Here is a 24,850-nt window from a genome sequence, read left to right on the forward strand (position 1 = left end):
AAAATAGTGAAATTAATAAAAATTTCAAGTTCATGTGTGAGCATAAACATCTTACATGCTAAATCACATTCACTGATCATTTTCTCAAAATGGAATTGTATAACTATAGAAATCAGTTTCCATCTTGTCTTCAAAGATTTAACACATTCACTACAAGGAACCAACTTCCATCTAATTGTGAAGTCACCCATAAATTTATGGTTGGTTGTTTCCGTTTTATGGCATATCAACCCTTTTTAGGTTATTTAATGCTGAATCCAGTGATTTTGAAGAACAATTTTTTAATAGAATATATTTGTTGTTTTCAAGTCGGTTTCTATTTAACCCATAGTTGAGACCTTAACAGGTATTACCACACCGGGTCAGAGTGGACCTGGGAGCAATGGGAATTAAAGGGTGACTTCACACTCCTCAAAGCCTGCAAGCTGGGGCCTCACCATCGGATATATCCAGGACCCCATAAATTTATGAGTAATATGCTGCACTCAACATATATCCAATCTGGAATTCAAGTCAGCTTAAAAATCCATTATATGCAATGCCATTAGATTCTGAACTATCAAATATCTGATATATAAACTAGAGAATAAACGTATTTTAAATCTCTAAAGACTAAACCATTTTCAAATATATTTCCAACAACATATGCAAAAGAAAAACTTCTTTAAACTACAGTTTCTGTCCGAGAAAAGAGATATTCTTTTAGAAACATTCTTCCGCCATCTTTACAATAAAATCTTCTGAAGACCTATTCCAACCCAAGCAAATGTACATTTCTTTTATGACTACAAAAATATTGAGTAAATGGGATACTGGGCAGCTCCAAAAAACACTGAGGTACTTAGCTGATACAGAATAAATGAGGTACTGGGTAGATAAATTTATGAAACCATGCGCAAATAAAAATCAAATGCTAATAAAAAAAAAAAAAATACTCTAAATAATTAAAATAAAATTATATAATAAACAAAAATGACTAATGATATGCAAGAGACATGAATAAAAAAAATTGTTTTTTTTTTATGTCAAATGTTGCAATATTATGACTAAAAAGGTAATGCAATACATAATAAACTGCAATAATTTGAGTAAATTGAATGTAAATAAACAAATGAATACAAAAAAAAAAAAAAACTCAATTAAAAATTGATTTCCTTTGGAAATGAAACAAACGTTTCTGTGTAGTTCACTTACTACATTATCAAAAGAATTGATTTTCGATAACAAACCATGACATGCTGAAATGAACTATAACAAAAATCAGTAACATTTCATCAGTACAATTATTGTATTGATAAAAGAAAGTATTACTACAAATAAATACTAAAATGGTAACTAGAAACATTTAAAATATTTTTAATACAAAAATTTGAAAAGAAAAACATCTGAAGAAAAAGATTCATAACTTCAAAATAGAACATTTTCTGAAAAATAACCAAACATTTAATTTTGATTATAAACATTATAAAAAAACAAAACAAAAAAAAAATTCATTAATAAATTAAAATATGTGGATTAAGATTGTTAAAAATGGATGAAAATTGAATCACAAATATACCACCAAATTTCTCAAACATTTGATTTATTAGATTAACTGAGTTTACTCTGGCAATTTGCTTCAACTAATAAAGACTGGTGTGATTTTTGTAGAATGTCAGGCGACACATCTAAATAAGCAGACACTATCTGCAGAGTAATATGTTTGATGTTACAATTTTTTTAAATTGGGAAGAAAAAAAAAATTAGTTTTTCTTTATTGGTTTTAGCCAAGTGCTCAATCCTTGGGAAATAAAACTGAAAATAATTACATGCATGAAAAACATGCAGGAAAAAAAATCTATGGTATGATTCTTTTCAAACCTATAAGCTACATACAGGTGAATATCTTAATTTTCAAGTTTTGGCAAACTTTTATTGTACTACTGAACAAGCAAGTACAATGTAATTAATCATAGTTTGTGGGCTATAAAAGTAACCCGTCTGTCAACCTTAAAAAATTTGTGTTGCCTCCTTTGTAATTGTATTCAACAATAACTTGAGAGCTTTAAATCGGCACAAATAATTACAAACATTTGCACATTTTCAGTGCAGATGTTAACCTCAAAACAGACTACATCAAATTAGATAGTTAGGACATGGTTGACATGCAACATGTTTTATATGCTAATGGGGAAATAAAAGTGTATTTCATAACATGAAGCAGTGATCCAACCTTTTGTTTCCTTGGCATGCATGACGTTCATCCACCACCTACCACTTGAAAGGTTACACATCGGATGAATGTTTGATTGAAGAAAAATCAATTTCAACACTATAACCAGGATTAACCATTTTACCCAACACATATGTAAAACAAATGTTAAATTATTATAATATTGGAATACAATAGTTACGGTGTTTGCATAAATATTTCTAAATCTGATTTTAATAACTTAAATATTATTTATTTTTATTTTATTATTTTGCTATATATATATATATATATATATATATATATAGTGGAAATGGTAATTAATAAAAACTGAAGAAAGTGCTCAATACTGTTGTAGAGCAAATATGCGTTTTATTTTTTTATTTTTTACGGTAATAAAAAATAAAGCGTGTATATATATATATATATATGTTTGGGTTTTGTATATTCTTAGTGCTGATGAGCTGCCCTTACTAAAATAAAAACATATAGAGTGACTATATAAATATTTAAAAAAAATATTGGTACAGGCTGAAATAATTGTATGCTTATATAGTAAATAAACTCCCCCCCCTTTTTTTTTTTTTTTTTTTTTTTAAAATGAACGTTTTCCCAGTGAAGTGGTAAAATATAAAAAGGATTTATAGTTCTATTATCGCACTCCCAAGCTATTTAAATGAACTTTCTGTTATATTTTAATTAAAAAATTGAAAAGGTATATTTGAAATATATATATATATATATATGTGTGGCATTATAAGTAATAAGCGGTTCTTTATTCTTATGCTTTTGCAAACTTTAAATATTTACATTTCCTTTCATCAACATTTTTTTCTTCACCAAATCCTGTTTCATTTCAAGAAAAAAAAACAAAACAAAAACCTTTCCAACTGTTTTCCAAGAAACATACGTTTGTCTCTGATGAGTTGTCTGGTGGGCTTCTGCTATTCAAGAAAACACCTGTAAGACATACTTCATAAAAATATGAATAAAACATTATGAGTATGAATTAAATAGATCTTCTGGTTTAAATGATAACTATATATATATACGCGTGTGTGTGAAAGTAATTGATAAATGGCTTAAATTAAAAAAATATTTTTCTATTCTAATTAGAAAATATTTTCAAGGGAGCCAATTCAAACAACAAGATCACATACACATATACGGTTTAATGAAGAAAATACATCATAATAAAAGGCATAAAATGTAACACAAGCAGCCTACCTGAAATGTGAAGTTGAGAAAGGTCTGGTGGTTGTGGAAATGGTTGGCCATAGAGATCATTGGTTTTGGGTGAAACGGTCATGGCTTGTCTTACTTGACCCACGGCAGCAATCAGCTGAAAAGGGGGAAAAACAAAAGCAAAATTATTTTACTTTGGAAATTTAGTCAATATTTTAAAGACATTTTTACTAATTGTGCGTTTGTTTATAAAATTGTTTTTGACTATCTTTGAAGAGAGAAAATTTGAGAGTTAACATTTGATTTTATGTATGCATAAGATCTGGCAGCCTATAATGATGAAAAGGTTGAATAAACTTCATAAAATAAACCAAAGTCGCTGAATGCATTGACCTTACTTGGTGGAGTGACAAAATCAATAATCATGATTAGTGACAATATAGGATTGGTAGAAGAAAGAAAGGTTTGCAAGAAGTAATATGTATATTTGCTCGGTTGAAATTATCTACAGACTTTTTGACTGAAACTGAAATAAGGAAAGAAAATATAAACATGTACCCATACGCTTCTTTTGTCTGGTAAAATGTGCTTGTAAAAACTTTAGTTCAAATCATGGTATGATGTGATAGTCTATAAAAGTAGTTGATGATGGGCAAAAATCTGAAGCACAAAACATCAATCTCAGCATACCTCAAGGATCTATTCTGGGCCGAACTCACATCCTGATCTTCGCAAATGATCTTTCAAATCATATCCTGAGATCATTCATGACAGACAAAACCTATTGATGATCAAGACCTTTCTGACTATCTTCCGACTTGGAGCAAATGGATATAATAAAAAAAAAAAAAAAAAAAAAAAAAAAAAAAGGCTTATTTTTACCACTTCTAAAATCAAACTTCTCTCTTTTTACCACCAAAGCTTGGATCCTCATTTCTTCCCAATTGAAATAAATGGCTCGTCTCAAGGAAGCTTTCTCTTCTGATAAGCTTCTAGAACCGACTTTCAACCCAAACATTAAATGCATTAAATCTGTTGCTAAGGTTGCTGGAAAAACATTTGGATCATTCTACCATTCCAGAATGTACTTCACTCCTGATGCAGTCCTATACCTGTATAAGAACCAGATATATTCCAAGATGGAGTACTGACATCATTTGTGGAGGTGCTGCTTGGAGTACTCTTTCTCGAATTCAAAATCAGCTTTGCAAGCTAGTGAAGATACTTTCTTCTCTTTTCCAACAGAAATGTTACTAGACTTTCTCTACTGCATCATTATATTCATAGCAGGTGCTCGTCTGAGCTTCAATAACTTGCCTTTACCCCAAGTAAAACATTTGTAAGAACTCAACTAGCTACAACCACAGCAAAGAACTTTCCTTTACCTCTCTGTACCAAAAACCAAACCAAACTTCCATGAACCAATTTCTCTCCTAGAACATCCCATCTGTGGAACAAGATACGAGTTTGTTTCCTAACCAACTACAGCATGATCATCTTCAAATCTAATGTAAACAAACTCTTGTCAAATCATCCTCTTGAGTAATCTTCTGCCAATCCTACCTATAGTTTCCAATCCTCTCATGGTGTCATTCATCGTCCGACTGACAATCTATTTAAACTTTATCCTTGAGTGGCATTCAGGCCTTGATAAGTAGTAATGTAGTGACTTATTAGTAAGAATAAAATAAGACTATATAACTGGAAAGACAAGATTGTTGTAAATTTAGATTAAAAAAAAAAAAAAAAAAGAAGAAAACTTACACCATTGTTTTCTTTACGCCAATTATTAGCAGCAGCAGGATCTTTCGGATTCATTGAAACACATTTGGCTTGTTGCACCATCGGAGTGATTGCTACAACAAGGAAGAGAAGAAGGGAAAATAGTACAAGTATAAAAAAAGGGAAACAAAAAAAGAGTTTTATTTTCAATGTTCAGTAATGAAAATTTGGTAGAAATGAGGCTCTATGGATGCAGACTGTTCTAAGAGACATTGAGTGTATCTTTTTGTTGCTATAAAAGAAATTGAACACAGCAGATCAAATAGGTTTTTAACTACGCATCATCTATTCTATCATTCATGAAAGTATCCATTAAGTCAATCAATTGCCCCTTTAGATTTAGGGAAACAAGCATTATTCAACTTTTACAAAAAATATTAAAAATAAACAAGGATTGTTCATATCATGGAATTTCATGGTAAATACATCAAATCTTTTTTCTCTTATTTTAAACAAAATCAGAATTTTGTATTGAACTTTTAAAACGAAAACTTCATTAAGAACTAGCCGGAGTTATTCCCCTTATATAAAGCCATTTTTTTTTTTCCCCCAGCCATGCCTTTCTCATTGTTTTTACCTACAAGCATTTATTTGCAAGTAAACCGGTTTATTTTTTTTGCCTTACAGAAGTCCTTAATAATCGAAAAATGTGTACATTTGACTAACTCTCCTAAACATTAGCCTAAACTAGTTGTGATAATGAGATGTAAAAATAAAAAAACAAACGCACAAAGAAATAAAAATTAAAAGGTTGGTTGGTTGTTTTATGGCATATCAACCCTTTTCGGGTTATTTAATGCCGAATCCAAAGATTTTGAAGAAAATCTTTTTAATAGAATATATTTGTTGTTTTCAAGTCGGTTTCTATTCAACCCATAGTTGGAACCCTAACAGGTATTACCACTCTGGGTCAGAGTGGACCTGGGAGCAATGGTAATTAAAGGGTGGCTCCACACTCCCCAAAGCCCGCAAGCTGGGGCCTCACCACTGGATATAGTTTAAGGTCATATCCAGGACCAAAATTAAAAGGAGAGATTAATCTGGTTTATTCAAATGAACGAACACCTTTACATTTCTGAAGATGTTTGTTGATCCAAATAAAACTTGTCAAGTTCTCATTTCTTCCAATGTTTAACTTTTTTCTTTCTGTCTTGCATACATTGTTTCCATATTTCATTTTCACTGTACTGTTATAGCCTTTTTTCGACTATTTTCCATTTTGTTACTGAACACTTGCCATTTTCTTATATATATATATCTCTTTATAGATACCATTCTTAGTGACGTTTATTTAATTCTATATTTGATATTCTATGCCTATACTCCAAATTTTAACTCATGACTTAATATTATTAGATTGGGTTGGCACTTAGAGATGGAAAAACGTTATTTGGGACATTGTTAATTATAAAAATCTGATTTTCATATACAATTGCTTGCTGTGATTATTATTAGATAAGGCTAGTGTTTAGGAGAGATGGAATAAAATTTAACTGTTTGAGCCACTCATGACTATAAAAATGATTGTAATCAATAATCAATTTTAAGGACTATGATCCAATTATCATCAAACTAGACTCATACTTTATTTTACGTATTCTACTGTCTTATTTCTATTCTGTCAGAGTTAGGTATCATTCTATGTAACCCTAACCCGAAGGTTTACTCTTAAAATTTTCTTTTCATTTTAAGAACAGGGTTTCTTAATTGTCAATTGCTTGGGCACCTCTATTGGAAAATGCCGACAAAGTTACTCTGGCATTTTTTAGGGGGTTAGTGTGCACTGCTTCTTGCACGATGGCCTTTTTATTTCCACAGTGGGAGAGAGCTATTTGTCGAACTTTATAACATGTTATGCCTATCTCTTATACCTAAAAATTTGCACATTCATACTTTGGGTTTTCCTGCCTGGACTTGGATAGTGAATTATTTATAATATTACCATTGTTAATTATTGGATTTTTGCATAAGCATGTGCGACTTCTTAAGAATCATAATAAAAATGGAGTGGGTTAAATAAAAAAATTAATGAGGAAAAAGTAAACATACAAACAGAAAAAAAAGAATGAAAAATAAAAAAAAATGAAATAAACAAAAGTAATATATGAAAAACAAAATCAAAAATGTCTTCTTACAAGACTTCAGCAGATCTGAAGAATAATTGACTTTTTCTACAAATGCTGGATCTTCACTGTTCTCTGCTTCCTGATGGGCAACTTGAAGGACACGGTTGGCACGACGGGCAATGTTAGATGCATTGGCGACCACCATTTGAGGACTGACAGCTCGGATGCCTTCTTCAACTTTTTCAGTATCCCTTTTGATTCCATCCTCTGTGAAGAAAAAAAAAAAAAAATTAAAACAAAAGATTTTTTATAATATTCAGAATATTGATTAAATTAATCCTTGGTATATTAAATTTATTTTTGAGTAGAAAATGAAACCAATTACATTTTTGTATATTAAAAATTGTTTATGGTAAAACTATTTTATGACCTACTTAATGTCTAATTGTCCATATTACTTGAACAATCATTACCTTACTTGGTCAATGTCATTAATTGAGAATCAATTTAATATTAAGGTATCTAGGTTAGAGTTCAGATCATTTTATGACTTTCTACCAAGGACATTATGTTTCTGGTTGAGTTTGTAACAATATTTATAAACGGCCTAACGTTCACATCGCTTGAGCAATCATTTACTTGCCATTATTTAATTTAGAATCAATTTAATATTAAGATATATAGGTTAGAGTTAAGGTCACAGAATAAGTGAAAGTCACATTTTCGGCAATGACTGATTTAGTTCATCATAGAGACTTTCTACTTGGCCCAGGTTGTAGCCAATGAAGTCTCATCTTTTAAAACCATGACAAAATTCGATTACAAGTTACAGTTGAAATTTTCAAAATTTCAATTATCGATTTTTCAAAATTTGATACATGGATCTGATGCTCTTTGATAACATTACTACAAAAAGTTTCAACATGATCAGATCAATAGTTTTTGAGTTCAACATTTCTATAACCTAACTTCAAGAATACTTTATACAATATGGAGAAGAGAAGCTAAGATAAAACCCTGGCTCATCTTTACATAGAGTTATGCAGTTTCACAACTTCCTTATATTGCTTGTTGTCTGTATGCATCGTTTTTTTTTTGTTTTTTTTTTAATTTTTTGCGTACAGAAATATTTTTTGTAAATATAAAATAGGTTTTGCTTGTTCCAGTGGCAAAGAAACTATTAAAAGAATTTACAAAAGAAAGGACTGACCTGTGGCCCGAATGAATGCTTCCGTGTCTGTTGCTTCATCCACAAGTGTTCGCAGCCTCTCCAGATTTTCAGTCCACTGCTTTTTGAGCAGGTCAAAGTGGTCTACGGCCGCTTGGTTTTCAGGGTTGATCAAGACAATTCTAGCTGCATTCACAACTTGAGGAGACAAGTCATTGGCCTAAAAAAATAGATTTTCGTTATATATATATTTCCATATTTAAAATTTTTTTCTCATTCTATCAAATTTTTTATTCTTGAATACAACATTTTGATATTTAATGGTGAAAGAGTTTGTTTAATTTTGTCTTTCATTTGATTTTAAAATAATCAAATAAATAAAAATAATTAAACTCACCAACAATGTCCTATTTTCTCACCAAAATAAACTTTTCTTATTTCTTAAAAAAAATTACTTTTTATAAATAATTTTTAATATTTATATAAGTAATTATTTCTACAATCATATTGACATGCCAACTCCCATTAGATCACCGAAGTTCAGCTACATTGAGACAGGTCAGTACTAAAATGGATGACTGTTTGGTAAGACCAGATGTGTATGTGCTTTGAAATGGGTGCCACCAGGTTATTTTTGCCCAAAACATGCTTCATGAAATAAGGCAACACCCTGCGACTCCAGAGAATTAAGAGATTCATCCATAACCCAATATATGCTCTGTTTTTATATCTTAATGAGCATAGAGCTTCTCATTTAAAAAGGATTGGTATCCATAAAGAATGAAACATTCGCAAAAGTGCATATTTTCACAAATTATATATAGATATATATAGAGCCAGTAAAAGATTCTTATTAACTCCAAATATTCTCAAACATTTGCAAAAGTGTACATTTTCACAAATATATATATATATATACACTGAATTAAAGGAATAAATGTGTAAAAAAAAAAAAAAATATTGGATGTGTTCAAGTCCAACGTTAACAAATTCCTAATGAACCACCCCCTTAAGTAAACACTTCATCAAATCTCCACACTAACGTAATGTCCTTGCAATAACACTTATCCCTGAGTGGCTTCCGGGCCTTGATAAGTGGTGACCACTGTGTAAAAAAAATTTTTTTTAAATAAAAAATAAGATGGTCAACATCATGAATTTTGGAATATAACTTTTTGTCATTTATTCTCTATAATTACATTGAGCTTCTTAAATAAGGATTGATATATATTATAAGAAAATATATTTCTACAGAAATATATATATATATATATATATATATATATATAGAGAGAGAGAGAGAGATTCGCAAATATTCTCCAAACATTTGCAAAAGTGTACATTTTCACAAATATATATAGATAGATATCCAGTAAAAGATTATCTGATTATCTCCAGATAAGCATTTACAGTGATTTTCATAAAAAAAACTTAGCAGATGTATATGGTAAATATTTGTTGATAAGAAAATGTTTAAACAAACAATAATAGCAATAGAGACTATGAAAATTATTAAAATTTATACAACAAACTTGCTTTCAGTAATTTAGATTAATTTAAGAGTTTGGTTATCTTCCAATAACTGATCACGTTAATAGGAAACTTGCAATTCCTAAATTTAATGGTCATATTTTTAATGCTTGTCAAGTTTATGGTCTTCAGTAGTTATCTCCCTTAGATTACAAGTCATGCTATTTCATAATATGGAATTACTGCATATTTTGATAGGATTCTGTATCCATTGCTTAGTGTTGGATTTAAGTTGTAACTATTAAATATATATCTCCTTTATGAGCACTTCTTGTATGTGTGTGTTTCTTACCACTATTTAACTTAATTTTTACTGTTAATTATTCATTGAAATAAATATGACCTGTATATATGTATACTTTTTTTTTACAAAACCTGTATGTATACTTTTTTTTTTTTTTTTTTTACAAAACCTGTATGTATACTTTTTTTTTTTTTTTTTTACAAAACCTGTATGTATACTTTTTTTTTTTTTTTTTTACAAAACCTGTATGTATACTTTTTTTTACAAAACCTGTATGTATACTTTTTTTTACAAAACCTGTATGTATACTTTTTATGTGTGAAAACTAAAAAACAACTTTTCAGGATTTTATTTCAATGAAATTTGTTTCATAGACAAATAAAAAAAAAGCAATATGCACTAACTTAGGCAAACCTGGTTTTACAAGTTTTTTTTTTTAGTGTGTGTGTGGGTGGGTGGGAAGGTAATCAATGACTTACAGTTAGCTATAAGGTAATTTATGTTTTTGTTTTTTTACTATCTTTAATACCATTCTCCTATAGTTAAACGATAATCTTAGTAATTTTGTTTTCCATGTGTCGATAAGACAGTTTGCACTGAAATAAAATTCTGAAATAAAAACCTTAGTTTCCCCGCATTAAAAATGCACATTTTGGTTGAGAATTTAATTCTATTGCATTTGCTATAACTTAATTCTTGTTTTTTTTTTTGTTTTCAACTGTTAACTGTTCTGGATTTTTACAATAATTTAATGACTCAAAAATACTGCAATAATTTAACTTGCAAAATGAAAATAATAATTTTGTAAAAAAAATAGAAAAGTGAGAAAAAAACAAAGGAAAAAAGAAAAACAAAGGAAAAAAACAAGAAATCAGGAAAAAAAAGAAAAAAAAAAGAAAAGCTGTGCATTTTTCCAGTACTTTTTCATAATAACCTTTTAGAAATGTAAAAACTTCAAAAGATAGATTCCGGAGTTGATGAACCTCGTCACGGAGAAGACATCTATACAGAGGAAAATATTTAGGCGATAGGTTTTTATTAGAAGGGCAGCGGTTACGAAGCCATCATAAATAACTTGGTTAATGGCATAATTAATTATCTGTTGCAACCGACTTTCTTAACTGACTATTTAATCTAGTGGAGTAAACTATTCTTAATTCTGTTATTGTTATTAACTTTTAAGTTACTTAATTTTCCGTGGGTCCTTTCACAACCTCCACATAAAATTTAGCCTAGAATATCTATTTGTTATATACTCCCTTGTAAATGACTAGGAAAGTCTGAAGGACCCAGTCTCAATCTTATTAAAATCTCTAGAACAAGCCTCCTAACACCTGATCTAGCATAACCAAATAAATCCTTTGCTATCTCTCAGTTCTCTTCTTAATATAACTTCTTTATTTTATCCACATGACCAATGAGAAAATCTTGGATAATTTATTAACATAATGTTGAGTATTATGTAAATAGTTCAGATGTCTCTTACATTTTTGAAGTCTCTATAATCACTTTAAAATAATAAATTAAACAAAATGATAGTAGAAACTCACCCAATAAATGTCAGGGTAACATTTATTAGGTGGGTTTCTTCCAGCATTGTTTTATTTCTTACTTTGAAGTCATTGTCGAGACTTGAAAGGCATCGTAGCCATTTTTCCTTATTCTTTCGTAGTGCTTAATATTACTTATTTTTCGAATCTAATAAAATTTTTATATTAAATAAAAACACTAAAAACTTATCCAGTTAGTTAGAAAAGTAACGTATCGTGCCTTTGATAACATTTACCTGTTATATATTGTTTTTTTGACAACTTTTTTGTACCTCTGTGGATTGTAATACAAACCTGTAAAGTTTTTATATACTCAAGTTTGAAATACCATTTGCTTTGGTCAGTTATGCTTATGTCTGAAATTGCATTTTTATTGTTAAGTGCACAGATTGAATAGATATATCTAACGAATATACATTTTTTTTTGTTTGTTTTAGCAAGAAAGCAATTTTTATGGATAAGATTTTAAAGCAAAATGGATGATTTTCATTTATTTGTTTTAAACTGAAATACATTCAAACAAAGACTACATTAATTTACCTGAGCCGAAGTTGCAAAAATGGCTTCAACAGTTTTTTTGTTACGACATCCACCAGCAGTGGCCACCATGTTGGCTGTATCAGCAAGTTTGGATGATTGGGTCAAAAAATTACGAGCTTTCTCATCAAAGTTTTGTTCTCGGCCAGGAACACCTGCACAAGAAAAAAACATGAAGATCAAATTTTTCACAAATACATTTTTATGATTTCATAAAAAAAAAAGAAAAAAAATATCAAGTTATAATAAAACAAAACTTTATGCAACATTTTGATTTAAAATGGAAGAGGAATCAAAATGTAAATAAACTGTTTATTTTATAAAAAGTGAATAAATTTTATATTACCATGACTGAATGTGGAAGTGTGAGAATTTTTTTATATCTTTATTTTCTGTAACTTTTTTTAAGCATAATCTCTACTAAAAGAAACAGTGTGTGTGTGTGTGTGTGTGTTTGTGTTTGTGTGTGTGTGTGTTTGTGTGCGTGTTCATTCCTTATGGTAGAGCTGATTTTTTTTTTTTAAATTTCACTCAAATGTACTTTATGCGCCTGGATGTGTTTTTTTAAAGAGGTTTTTTATTGGAATGTATTTGATAAGTATCGATAATCTATAATGGAAAAAAAAAAATTGATGAAAGAAGGAACAGACAATTTTGATCAAAGTTAATACCTTATACACCCTAACATCACAAGTGCATTTGAAAAGTTTTATTGCCGCACAAGCTGAAAGACCTGACAAAGTTAATTTATTAGAAAGGCTTGGCATGCACAATATGCCAGACTGTTCTAATAGATTAACTTTATTTGATAAGACAGCAATGCATTGAAAATAAATGTTTCTGTTTAGAGCACAACTAAACCGTAATGCTTGATATTTGCATTTTAAAGTTTAATTTAAGCCATTATATAAAAATAATTTTATAAAATCAATAGTAGGTTATTTACAGTGCAATATAGACTACAATGTAGACACAGTAACTGTGAGGAGGATAGAAAGAAAAAGAGGCGATTTTACTGATTTCGATGACAATAAAATATGGGCGGGTGAAACATTTGTCGATCCTTATTCATTCCTGGGCAACATCAGGTCTCCATGCAAGTAAAAAATAATCCTTCTGTGATATTTGTTCAAATCAACCCAAAGTTTCCGTATACTCATGAAATAAAAGTACCCAATCTAAAATATAACAATGAAAACACTTGTTTGTGTCTACCAAAAACTCAGTTGACAGACACAATTCATTCATAAATTTTATCTGTAAACAAAGTTTTAGACAAGAAAAAAAGAATAAAAACAATTCCTTTTTAACCAAATGAAACGCTTATTTTTACTTTTTTTTTTTTGAACTAGCATTTTCTGCTTAAAATGCTCTACACCCAAAAATAAATATATATATATATATAATCTTACATAGAATTAACCAAAAAATTATATTTATTTTATGCAATTTAATTAATTAAAACTAGTGTTTGCTTAGAAATTGATCTTTTTTAAACCTAAATTTTTGTTGACGTCGAGAAATTTTATTTTCGATTTGTTATTAATTTGTTGAATTTGTAATAGATTTGCAAAATTGAAACCAGGCGTCAAACAATGAAAGGGAGATAACTTTTCTAATATGACTGACGCTTCGTTACCATGTAATTCATTGAACTAAATGACTTGTATACTAGTTCATTTTTTTTTGTGTGATACTTATTCATAAAAAGGAGATATTTTTAAAGAAATTCAACTGCAATAAATTATGAAACTGGCATAAATATTCCAACATATTTTTTAATGTAGCAGAATCAGCAGAATAAACATTAAAGGCTAAATATTATAAACACGGGTTCGTTGGAACTCTCCACTGAATGGCCACAATAGATTGCATAGTATTTGAAATTGACAGCCGGTTTCATCGTCTGAAGATATCCATTAGATGAATTACACACCCAAATTATATTGTATGGTTATGAAAAATATTCTACAAAAAGGAGCGAATCAAAGCAGAGTGCTTAAATTTTTTTTTTTTTTTTAAATTTAGACTGATTTTACAGCAGGGTTCTAAAAAAAAAAAAAAAAAAAAAATGTGTGAGAAGGACATTAACGCACCGTTTGGTCATGTTTTTTTAAATGCCTCATCTTTGAAGATGTACTTACCTAATGGAGACATGGCTGCATCACTTAACTGTTTCAATGGAGTGGTCATATCAATGAAATCTTCAGCAACCTTGAGGAGAAAACAAGAAATATCATCAAAAATTCTTCATGGCAACATTTCGAAATGCACTTGAACAGAAATTTCTAGAATTTACTGACTTAAAAAAAAGAAAAAGGTTTAAAAATGATTTATTCATTGATTCGATATAAAACTCAATTGGTTATGATGCTCTTATTCAAATGCTAACTTGGTGTCACCTCCTCCTGTGCTGATAACAAGATTGTATATAAACAAAGTAGATATCTCTGAAATGATTGTACACAAATCTAAGTTGTTATTGTTTGAATTCTTGGAACATATGTAAATGATCTTGAATTAATTTCGTTTATCTCCTATTCATTCTACATATATATGTATGCATATACACAACTAAAAAAAATTACTCTCACATCATTTTATATACGTTCATTCCTTTCACTGGGCATATATTTCTTTAATCTTTCTCTTGTGTCATTTTACTTGTAACCATATTCATTTTTCAATTTTTTTTTATCTCCATTATTACCTTTTTCTAGGCTTTACATATCGCAAGAAAGTATAAATTTTACTAAAACATCACAATTTGAATAAAGCCTAATATTACATCAAGTCATTCCAATCATATATAATTTATTACTACTTCATGTATATGCACACATAATAAATTATAAATTTTTATAGTTTATTATATACTAGCCTGGATGCCCGGGTGTTTGGAGGTGTGTGCTGAGCAGAAAAAAAAAGTGGTAGTAGGTAGGCAGATTCAAACCCGTACCGTGAAAGAAAAAAAGAACATATAAAAAAAAAAAAGAAAAAAAAAAAAGGAAAAAAAAAAGTGACGTCTTTGCCAAACTGGATGTGGCGAAGGTTTAAAGTAAGGCTAGTCAATTGAAAAGAGGGGATGACTTTCGAAAATATTGGCGAAAAAAAGCGACCCCTCCTTATAGAAAAGTACCCAGTTGAGATTGAAGGAATTAATGTTTTTAGCCAATTTTTCGATATTTGTTGTCCGAAGAGTCGATCTTCAAAACGATACCGATGTGGTGAAAATCCATTGCCTGTTGAAAGTTTTAGGCATGCATACATACATACATACATACATTTAAACAGACAGGTGAGATTTATATAATATATATATATATATTACTACTTCATGCATATATTTCATTTTGAGTTTCAGAACAGTTTCAGATGGTTCGCTGTTACACACAAGTCCTGGGAGGTGACTTGTTTGTAGTAGACAGTTCTACAGAACAAAATATTCTTACCGTGTCGAAACCCAGGAAAAGAACATGTGAAATTGCTCCAGAAAAGGTTTAATATTTATGAAAGCAATTCTGATTTCTGATTGGTTTGTAGCAGAACGTGAATTTGATTTGTCAGTTCTTAACAGCATCGTTTATAAATAGAATCGTCCGACTGTGTGGGATCATACCCCATTATAAGTCCAAAATATTGCAACATTTAAACAGACAGGTGAGATTTATATAATATATATATATATATATATATTACTACTTCATGCATATGCATATATGAATGTAGTAATATCTACTATTATATATAAAAGAAACTTGGTACTTTTTTTTTTTTAAAGCTTTTCACATCAAATGGCTTCATGCCAATGCATTAATTTCCAACCCAAAATAATAAAGAAACTGTGGGTCTTGTTATCTTACTCATTCTGTCACTGCAGTTTGGATAATGCCACAAAAAGAGAATTATGTAAATAATGAGAAAATATGTAGTGGGAGAGGTGAAGGGTGTAAATAGTTAAGAGAAGAGAAAAATTATGACAAATACTGGCCCAACAGATAACAGGAGATATCATACTATATATATATATATACTAGCGGGGGTACCCGGCGTTGCCCGAGTGTTTGTTTCTGGGACGGGGGGGGGGGTTTAAAAAATGTTATGGTAGGTAAATAGGAAGGATCAAACCCGGAGTCATGAGTAAAAGTAGGAAAATAAAGTGTGAAAAAAAAAAAAAAAAAAAAAAAAAAAAAAACATCTGCAACGTTAACAGTTCGGCCACCAAGAAAAGTCCATTCCAGTTGTTTAGGAAAAAAAAAAAAAAAAACGACTACAGTAGGTCGGCGCGAACGTGAAAATATAATGTGAATTGTCCAGCACGCTAACCACTACGCCACAGAGCACTGCAGCTTAGTTTAGTGATTTTAAATAACTTCACATGAAAGATCTACAAAGCCAAACCGGTGTTCTCTTCTCAACTGTTCCTTGTGAACGATCCCCAAACGGTGTTAAGTGGTGGCAGGGGGAGGAGGAATTTATTAGAGAGAAAATATTTTACCACTTCCATTGATCTTAACCGATTTTGGCCGTGACTTCTCAGCAGAAAAAGTATAGAAATCTAAGATTATCGAGGAATTTGAGAAATAATAAGCCTATAACACACCTCAGATATTGTTCTGCCGTTTATGCATATTATATTTGCATGAAATATCTTGATTTTTAATCCTATTAATGTCAAAATCAGACGGGAAAAAATGAGTTCATTTTATTTATATAGAGATATATAAACAATTGGTGCTGATGAATAAAAAAAATATATATATTAACACAGAAAAAATTAAAAGTAAAACTATAAACAATTCCTATCCATCTTTTAAATGGAATAATCACAGGATAAATTCTTTGTAATTTATTATTTAAATAAATATTTCACCTGTATTATATCATTTTTACTTTTATGGTAGGTGCTCGACGGACCTTCAATCTATAGTCCCCTCCCCCTTCAAAACTTTCATAAAATACTCGTCTTTCTACAACAACCATCAACAATTTCCCTCACTCTCTGTGTCTAAAACTAATGAAAATTCCATGAATAGAGCTTCTTTCACAAATCTGTTCAAACACCATGGAGCTGCTTCCCAACTCACTATAACATGATCGTTTTGAAATCTAATCCAAATAAGTTCTTGTTGAGCTGCTCTCTTAAATAATTAAACCCTATCCAAGTTTCACCATTACTGATTATCACAGTGTTGTCTCACCATCTGCCTAACACTCACTAACCTTTCTTCTGGAGTGGCATTTGAGCCTTGATAAGTGATCACACACACACAAAAAAAATCAAGTAATATCAGTATATACAAATTTAAGATTTCTAAAGTATTTTCTAGTTTGTTTTTTTTTTGTCTACCATAAGTTTTTAAATAAATGCCACCTTGCAACAGATTTTCGCTCATATGAAGTTTCCAGATATTTTTTTTTTTCCTCCACAAAACGTTGCTATGGTGATGCTGAATTAATAACTTTCTTTTTTCTGTGTATATATTTTAGTTTCGGATTTTAACTGAGCACACAGACAAATATCCTTTATATATAGATCATGAATTTGTTTAAGATTTTATAAATATTGACAGAAAATTATTTATTTTAAATAAATAGTAATTTATTCATACCTGATTGACAAGTCCTTCACCAATTTTATTCTTGAGTGCATGCAATTTTTCAGAAAGATGACGGGCACAAGCTTGAGCTTGAGGAGAATTACCCTAAAAGAAAAATGAATAAAAATTTTTAGGGAGACATTGACAATTAAAAAAATTAAAATGGCTGCCAAAAACATTAAATATTCTGAAACTGAAATGTACACACAAAATCTTTATTTTTTCTTATACGATTTGATTGATTTTTATTAAAAAATCAATTTGTTTAATTTTTTGACAAAATTATGTGCTGAATCTGCTGAACCTAACTAAATTGTTATTCTGAAGAGAGAACATTACATTAAAAAAGAGAGACTTAACAGCAAAGAAACTAAATTGTTTGGAAAAAAACAAAATACTAATTCTAATATGAATTTATATATATATATATATATATATATATATATATATATATATATACACACACACACACACACATGCCAAATAAAAATAATTAGTCTAAAAATAAATGAGATAAAAAAAAAAAAATCTTACAAAATAAAGAAAAAACAAAAAACTTAAAACATAAGTGAAATTTAATCTTAAAACTTTTTTGGTAATCAATTAAAATCTTTTGTGTAATTTAATTTAGATTAAAATATAATTTCACATTTTTGGCATTAATATTTCATTTAGGTTCTTGTCCAGAATTCTCCCTACATTAAAAAACAAAAATAAAAAACCTGTATGATGTACATATCTGTGACAAAACGAAAATATATTCCAAAAAGTCATGTAAATTGATTAAGTAGTTTTATTTTCAAAAAAGAAAATCGGCGCTTCTACACTGTTGGGACGAGATTTTGTAGTTGATAAATGGAGTTTTCAGATTAAAAAAAAAATCAATTGAAACAATTGAGTTTTTTGTCAATTCTAGTAAGTTACAATGATAGCTTCCAAATTATGCAGTCGAATTACCTGAATATGACTAAATTATTAAACAAAACCTTAATCGTGTTAGCAGGTGAAAAATTGCTGCCATCTTTGTTTAATTCAAATGGAAAATTACCTCCCTGTTGAACTTTGCGTTTTACAATCGTTTTCAAATTCTATTTTTTTTTTTTTTTCTTTAATAAATAATTTTCTAACTTATCAATTTTTGTAATTTTTGGATATAATCATCTTAAAAATACGAGGAATACATAGATACCATTGTTTTCATGTGAAATTCAGTATCATGATTTCTGAAAATCTCGTTCCAATTCTATAGAAGCGCCAGAAAAGCAAGTTTCATGAGTAACAGAGGAACAAATGTCTTATTCACCATTTTGAAAACAATCTCAAAACAAAAACAAAGGGAGATAACTTAATATTTCAAACAATGAGATTTATGTAGCTGAATCCACTGTGAAAATTTTCCCCCACTCTATCTGTGCCTAAATCAAAACGTGGATTCCATGAACAAAGCTTCTTTCTTAGAACTGCACACTTGTGGAACTGTTCCTTCTGCCTGCTTCCCACCTGACTACAACTTGGATGTGTTCAAGTCCAACGTTAACAAATTCCTAATGAACCGCCCCCTTAAGTAAACACTTCATCAAATCTCCACACTAACGTAATGTACTTGCAATAACCCTTATCCCTGAGTGGCTTCTGGGCCTTGATAAGTGGTGACCACTGCGTAAAAAAAAAAAAAATTCCTATTAATCGCTTAAAAATGATTTTCTTTAAAAAGAAAACTACTTGATCAATTTATGTAATTTTTTTTAATGATATTTTCGTTTCATAGTGGGTATGTACATCATAGTTTTTTTTTTTAGTTTTTTTTTTATTGTTTTTTAATGTAAAGTGGTCGATTTTATTTGTTTATTAATCCATTTTGGGTTATTTAATATCAAAGTACAATACCTGATGCAAACGATTCAGTGCATCCAATTGAGTAAACACGAGTTTCTATTTTTTAGTTGGAAGGGGAGATAATTATGGATTCACATTTTTCCCAATGATAATAGTGTATAAATAAACAGAATAGATATAGCCATGACACATGATGGCCAATCATTCATACATATGTAATGAGGACAAATATTATAAAATAAGTTTTTTTTTTAAGATACTTGTTCAAATAACAAAAAATATAGAAAAATTATTATTAGAGAATTTTCATGAGAAAAAAATGGTTACCTGTCCTCTTCTAATTAAATCAGAAAGTTGGTTGGTTAAAATTTCAGTCTCATCACAAAGCCTAAGTAGTTCAGCCCTTTGTGGTCCAGTTAAGGATTCAGCAACTTTACGACCTTCAGCCACAACCATACGAGTGGCTTGCTCACCTGTAAATATATATAAAAAAATTTTTTTTTTTTTTTTTTTACTATTTTAAAAAGCAATTTTACTCTAGTAAGCCATTAGGAATTTTTTGCAGTTATCAAAAAATCTGTATGATTTTCACAATATGGTCTTGTGCAGATTGGGCTTCTATCAAACTGTAAGATATTATAAGGATCTACTTGATAATAGACTTTAATAACAACTTGTCTTTATATGCAATTAAGTTGATAGGAAATCAATGTTAATTTTTCACTTCATTTTAATTGCTTACAAATTAGTTTAAACTAAAATTTATTGAAATAAAAACTACTGCAATCAACCTATTTACTTTACACAGATATAAATTTATGTTGAAGGCTCAACATCATTATCAAACAAGTCGCGCTTGCGTGGCCTCCCTCTGGTGCTGCATGTGAGATGACACCACAAAAAATAGTGAAGAAATGATGAAAGTGAGAAGTGTGAAGGGCCAACATTGCCTTCACATTTTCACCAAGTTTTAGAAAAATCTAATGGATGGAGCAAAAGTTATGGGGTAAAAAGTGTCATTTTTTGCAATTCTGGGCACATTTGTGACCCCTTTTGAGCTCCTGGGAACCCCGAATCCCAGTGAAAATGGACAAACGGTGCAGTTTCACGCCTTAAGACATATTTGAATTCAGCACAATGAAAAACCACTATATAGACATAAATATCAAGTTTTTGAGTAATATGAAAAGAGAGCTCCAAAAAGGCATGTTTTTTTTAGCCCTAAAAGTCCCAGAGGGATGTGAATCAGAATTCTGCCAGGGTCATAAATGTAACGTGATCAACCTGAGGGAGCAATTTGCCCCCCATTGGGGAGCTGGATAACGATGCTAAGATAGCTTTAATAGATCCCGGGCAACGGCGGATATCCCAAAGTAGAAGAGATGGATATATATTTTATTTCGTTGTCAAAATAGATATATTTTGCTTTATTGTCTGGGAATCAGAGATATCTTGTTATTCAAAAATGACGACAGGAAATGTTAGAATAATAGCGTCGACATTGTCTGGCCCGACGGACTCAGTACCAGGTGTTCTGACTGACAGCCGATGAACTCTGGGGGTCATGGGAAAAGATATATTTTGGTCTCAGATTACAAGGCTGGAAATATTGCTGAATTGCACACCCGCAAATTTGGATTCCCAGATGCGTGGCATGATTCGATTGACTTAGGAGATCGTTTCCCCCATGCCTGACCTTACTATATAGTGCTAATGCCGCTCGAAACTAACCAGTTTGTGCGCGAAACTTGAAGTAACAATACCGCTCCCTGAAGACGTGACCAGCACACCCCTCCTCCGACCTGTCTGAGTGCTGTCTCCAAAGAAAACAGAGATTTGAGACTTTTAAAACTTACTAAGGACCAAACAATATATTTGTAAAAAGTCTGTAATATATTTTATGAAATTAGAATAGAATTCAAGCGTCTGTTGTCTTGTCTGCGTGAGTTTTGTTATTCGTTTTCGGCATACCAGGATTCAATGTGACCGCCTCTCGAAGCACCAGATGACACGAGCCAAAGTTTTCAAGAAGATCAGAGGTCCTTACGTAACTTCACCAGAGAAGGTGTTACAATCCATACTGAATTAATATTAACTTCGCTCCAGTAAGTATCTCACTCTCAATGCGATCCTCTATCTGTATAAGAGCCATGTACACCCTAAAATGGAGTACTGTTGCCACATCTGGGCAGGAGCTGCTCGGCACGCCCTATCCTGCCTTGATAGAGTTTCTTTGTTGCAGCATCGACCAAGGCCACATAGTTAACACTATAGCTAGTGTGAAAATCAAGTAACTCAAATTCAGACAAACGCCACAATTGGTCAGAGAATGGACAACAGAATTACAAAAACCAACTTCATAGAATAAGATTATTTTAATGGCCGAATCATAAGTTGATGGGATTATGTGCTTAGTAACAAATTAGTACAGCGTATAGGAAATGTGCAGATGCTAATGCTATGAATCAGCAGCCTTATGTCAGACCGAGAGGGGTAGGCCTGTTTGTTCCAATACAGTGGATAGGAAAGGTTATAACCAATTGAGTAAATGCTTGAAATGACCTGAATGTTGGCAGAATAGAAGAGAGATCCCAGTAGAAGGTAGAGGATAAAAAAAAAAGACCAGTCTAGATGTACAGACTCCAAAACTATACTGTTCCCTTCATACAGCTGAATAGATTACACTTAGTCGAGCCATTGATTTAACACAGTCAAGCCAAGGCGTGTATTCACTTGACAACTAATATTTTCTATAAGATCATTTTTAAATAAATAAAATCAACACTTATTTTAACTTCGTTTTTTTTTTCTAACAGAAGAAAAACAGTATTTCACATTTTTAATTTAGTTAAATTTTAAAACGGTAAAACCAACTGGGGGGGGGGATGCTAGAATTTACCCAATCCTTTGTCATCCAGTCCTGGGTTCAGCAGCCATCTTTGAGCCTGTTCCACCTTTCCTGAAACAGTTGGAGCTGGCTTACGGACACCACTCCTCTCTGTGTTTGCAATTCCACCCTGAGTTAGCTGTGTCAAATCGCGAAGTTTGTTTTGGATTTCTCTGGCCAAAGACATTGCTTGAGGACTGCTGCCCTAAAATACAGAAGCACAAAAATATCTTGATTGTATAATATGTATAGTTTTAAGGCATTCATATTCACAAGAATTATATTTGCAACAAATTCTGACAACTCCACTAGTAAAACTAAATAAAACTAATCTTTTTTAAATCTCTGTAATAACAAAACCTGTTGACAAAACTCTTAAATGACAAAGAATAAAAAAAATTAGTTGGGATTACAAGGTTGATGATAGCTATTATTCGAGCAACATCCATACTAATGGTGTACACCATATCAACTGAATCCATTCCTTTGAGTATGGAAAATGTCTAATATAACAATAATTATGATGTAATAGTTGCATATTATAGCCTTTATTATTTATTCTTTTTTTTTTTTTTTTTTTTAAATAAGTCAAAAAAATTTTTTTATTCAGATGAAACATGGATAGGAGCCATCCCATTTAAAAAACAATCTTATTTACTACAAATTTTACAATTCAGTAAAACCTGACAGTGATATGGGACAAGAAACAGAAAGTAGTAACCCTAACTGAAGTTATTGTTCCTAATGATACTAGCTTAAACAGAGCTGAAAAAGAAAAAGATAATGAAATATGAAAGACTTATGTATGACATGAAAAGAAACCGGAATCTTAGGAAGATCTCCATCATTCCAGTAATTATAGGAGCAAGCAGACTCCTGAAAAAAAAAAAAAAAAAAAATTTTTTTTTTTTTTTTTAATTATCTGGCATTTATACTCAATGAACCAAGTGCAAGAGAAATACAAACAATTGCATGTAAATTTAACAGTTAGAATCTTAAAATGATTTCTTAGTTGGAGTTGGTTTGAAATAGTGGGTGAATATCTGACATCCGGTAGAATACGCCATCCCAGCAAAGAAAAAAAAAAAAGAAAAAAAAAAAAAAGAAAAAAAAAAAAAAAGAAAAAAAAAAGTAGAAAAGAGAAAAATAGGATCCTTCTTATTTTCAAGGTCAGGTTATTTTTCTAGTTTGTTCAAATTTGCAAATAATTGTGTTTTATCAAACAAACACTATGCACTAGCAAACTTCTATAAATGAGACAATGTGTCTCTTATTAACATAACACTGATAATTACAAACCAAATTATTTCTTGAATTTTTATTTACTATTAATCAAATATTTACAGAAATCTAAAATGTAATAGTGTAAAAAATGTTTAATTCTCTTTCAAACTTTAATTCACAAAATATTTTTGATTACTTCGAAATATTTTTTAGTCTGATCTCTTGGACTTAATAAACATTTCAATTATGCTTCATTATGAGCCCTTCCTGTGATGGTTATTACAACTAGTGTATATATAAACTATTATAATTTGGAATGCCGAGATATTCTAAATAAATTATGGCATTTTCATTTCTTAGAGAAAATACTGAACTAAGAAAACAATTCAAGGCTAAATTTACCCACCACCAGCCCTAATTGTGCAGTTGAAACTTTTTAGTTTATTGTTAATATACATATATGTGAAGTATTTAAACTAATTTCAGCTTATTCTTTGCAATATAAATTTGGTTATATATTGAAAGATAAATTATTACATATGCAAAATACTTTCAAAAATGAAAAAAAAAAACAAAAACAAAAACACTTTATTGATGAATCAATTTTTTTTTCAAGTTCTTTGATAGTTACATATCAGATTTTAAAACAATTTGCAAACAAAAACTGAATTTATTATAAAAAATTACTTTTTACTAAAATATACTATCCCCAAACCCAACATGTATTAATGCTTAACAAGCAATTCAGCCTGGCTTTGTTTAGGCCCTATGTACTGTTCATAACTTTATGTGCATATATATATATATATATATATATATATATATATATATATATATCAAAATGTTTTACTTATGTCCTGGTAACCTACATCTAAAATTTCAAATGTTTAGACCCAAAATTGGCAGAGGAGTTTGGTAGAGTCTGGAAAGGTAAACTCTTTTAACTTTGACCTCTTGGCAGCAAAATTTTCACCCAAAAACTGATTAAAAACATTGCTGCATGTCTGAATACCCTTTATGTAAAATTTCAAATATTTAGACACAAAATTG

The 24,850-nt window shown here is 30.2% G+C and overlaps 1 protein-coding gene across 12 annotated transcripts in view; it reads right to left on the reverse strand.

Moving 5' to 3' along the window:
• LOC145293255 (vinculin-like) overlaps positions 1-24,850 on the reverse strand; it is a 317,004-nt gene that overhangs the window by 79,747 nt on the left and 212,407 nt on the right. For all 12 annotated transcript variants that reach the window (XM_080139845.1, XM_080139844.1, XM_080139843.1 and 9 more), the window contains exons 9-17: positions 22,589-22,781; positions 20,017-20,162; positions 17,866-17,958; positions 14,398-14,467; positions 12,257-12,408; positions 8,435-8,612; positions 7,294-7,491; positions 5,141-5,232; positions 3,419-3,533 (exon numbers count right to left, since the gene is read on the reverse strand). In XM_080139845.1, coding sequence (XP_079995971.1) covers positions 3,419-3,533; positions 5,141-5,232; positions 7,294-7,491; positions 8,435-8,612; positions 12,257-12,408; positions 14,398-14,467; positions 17,866-17,958; positions 20,017-20,162; positions 22,589-22,781 — 1,237 coding nt within the window. The remainder of the gene's footprint in view (positions 1-3,418; positions 3,534-5,140; positions 5,233-7,293; positions 7,492-8,434; positions 8,613-12,256; positions 12,409-14,397; positions 14,468-17,865; positions 17,959-20,016; positions 20,163-22,588; positions 22,782-24,850) is intronic.

Source organism: Euprymna scolopes, chromosome 14 (assembly GCF_053919585.1).
Source record: "Euprymna scolopes isolate OS-2025 chromosome 14, ASM5391958v1, whole genome shotgun sequence".
Classification (NCBI taxonomy): domain Eukaryota; kingdom Metazoa; phylum Mollusca; class Cephalopoda; order Sepiida; family Sepiolidae; genus Euprymna; species Euprymna scolopes.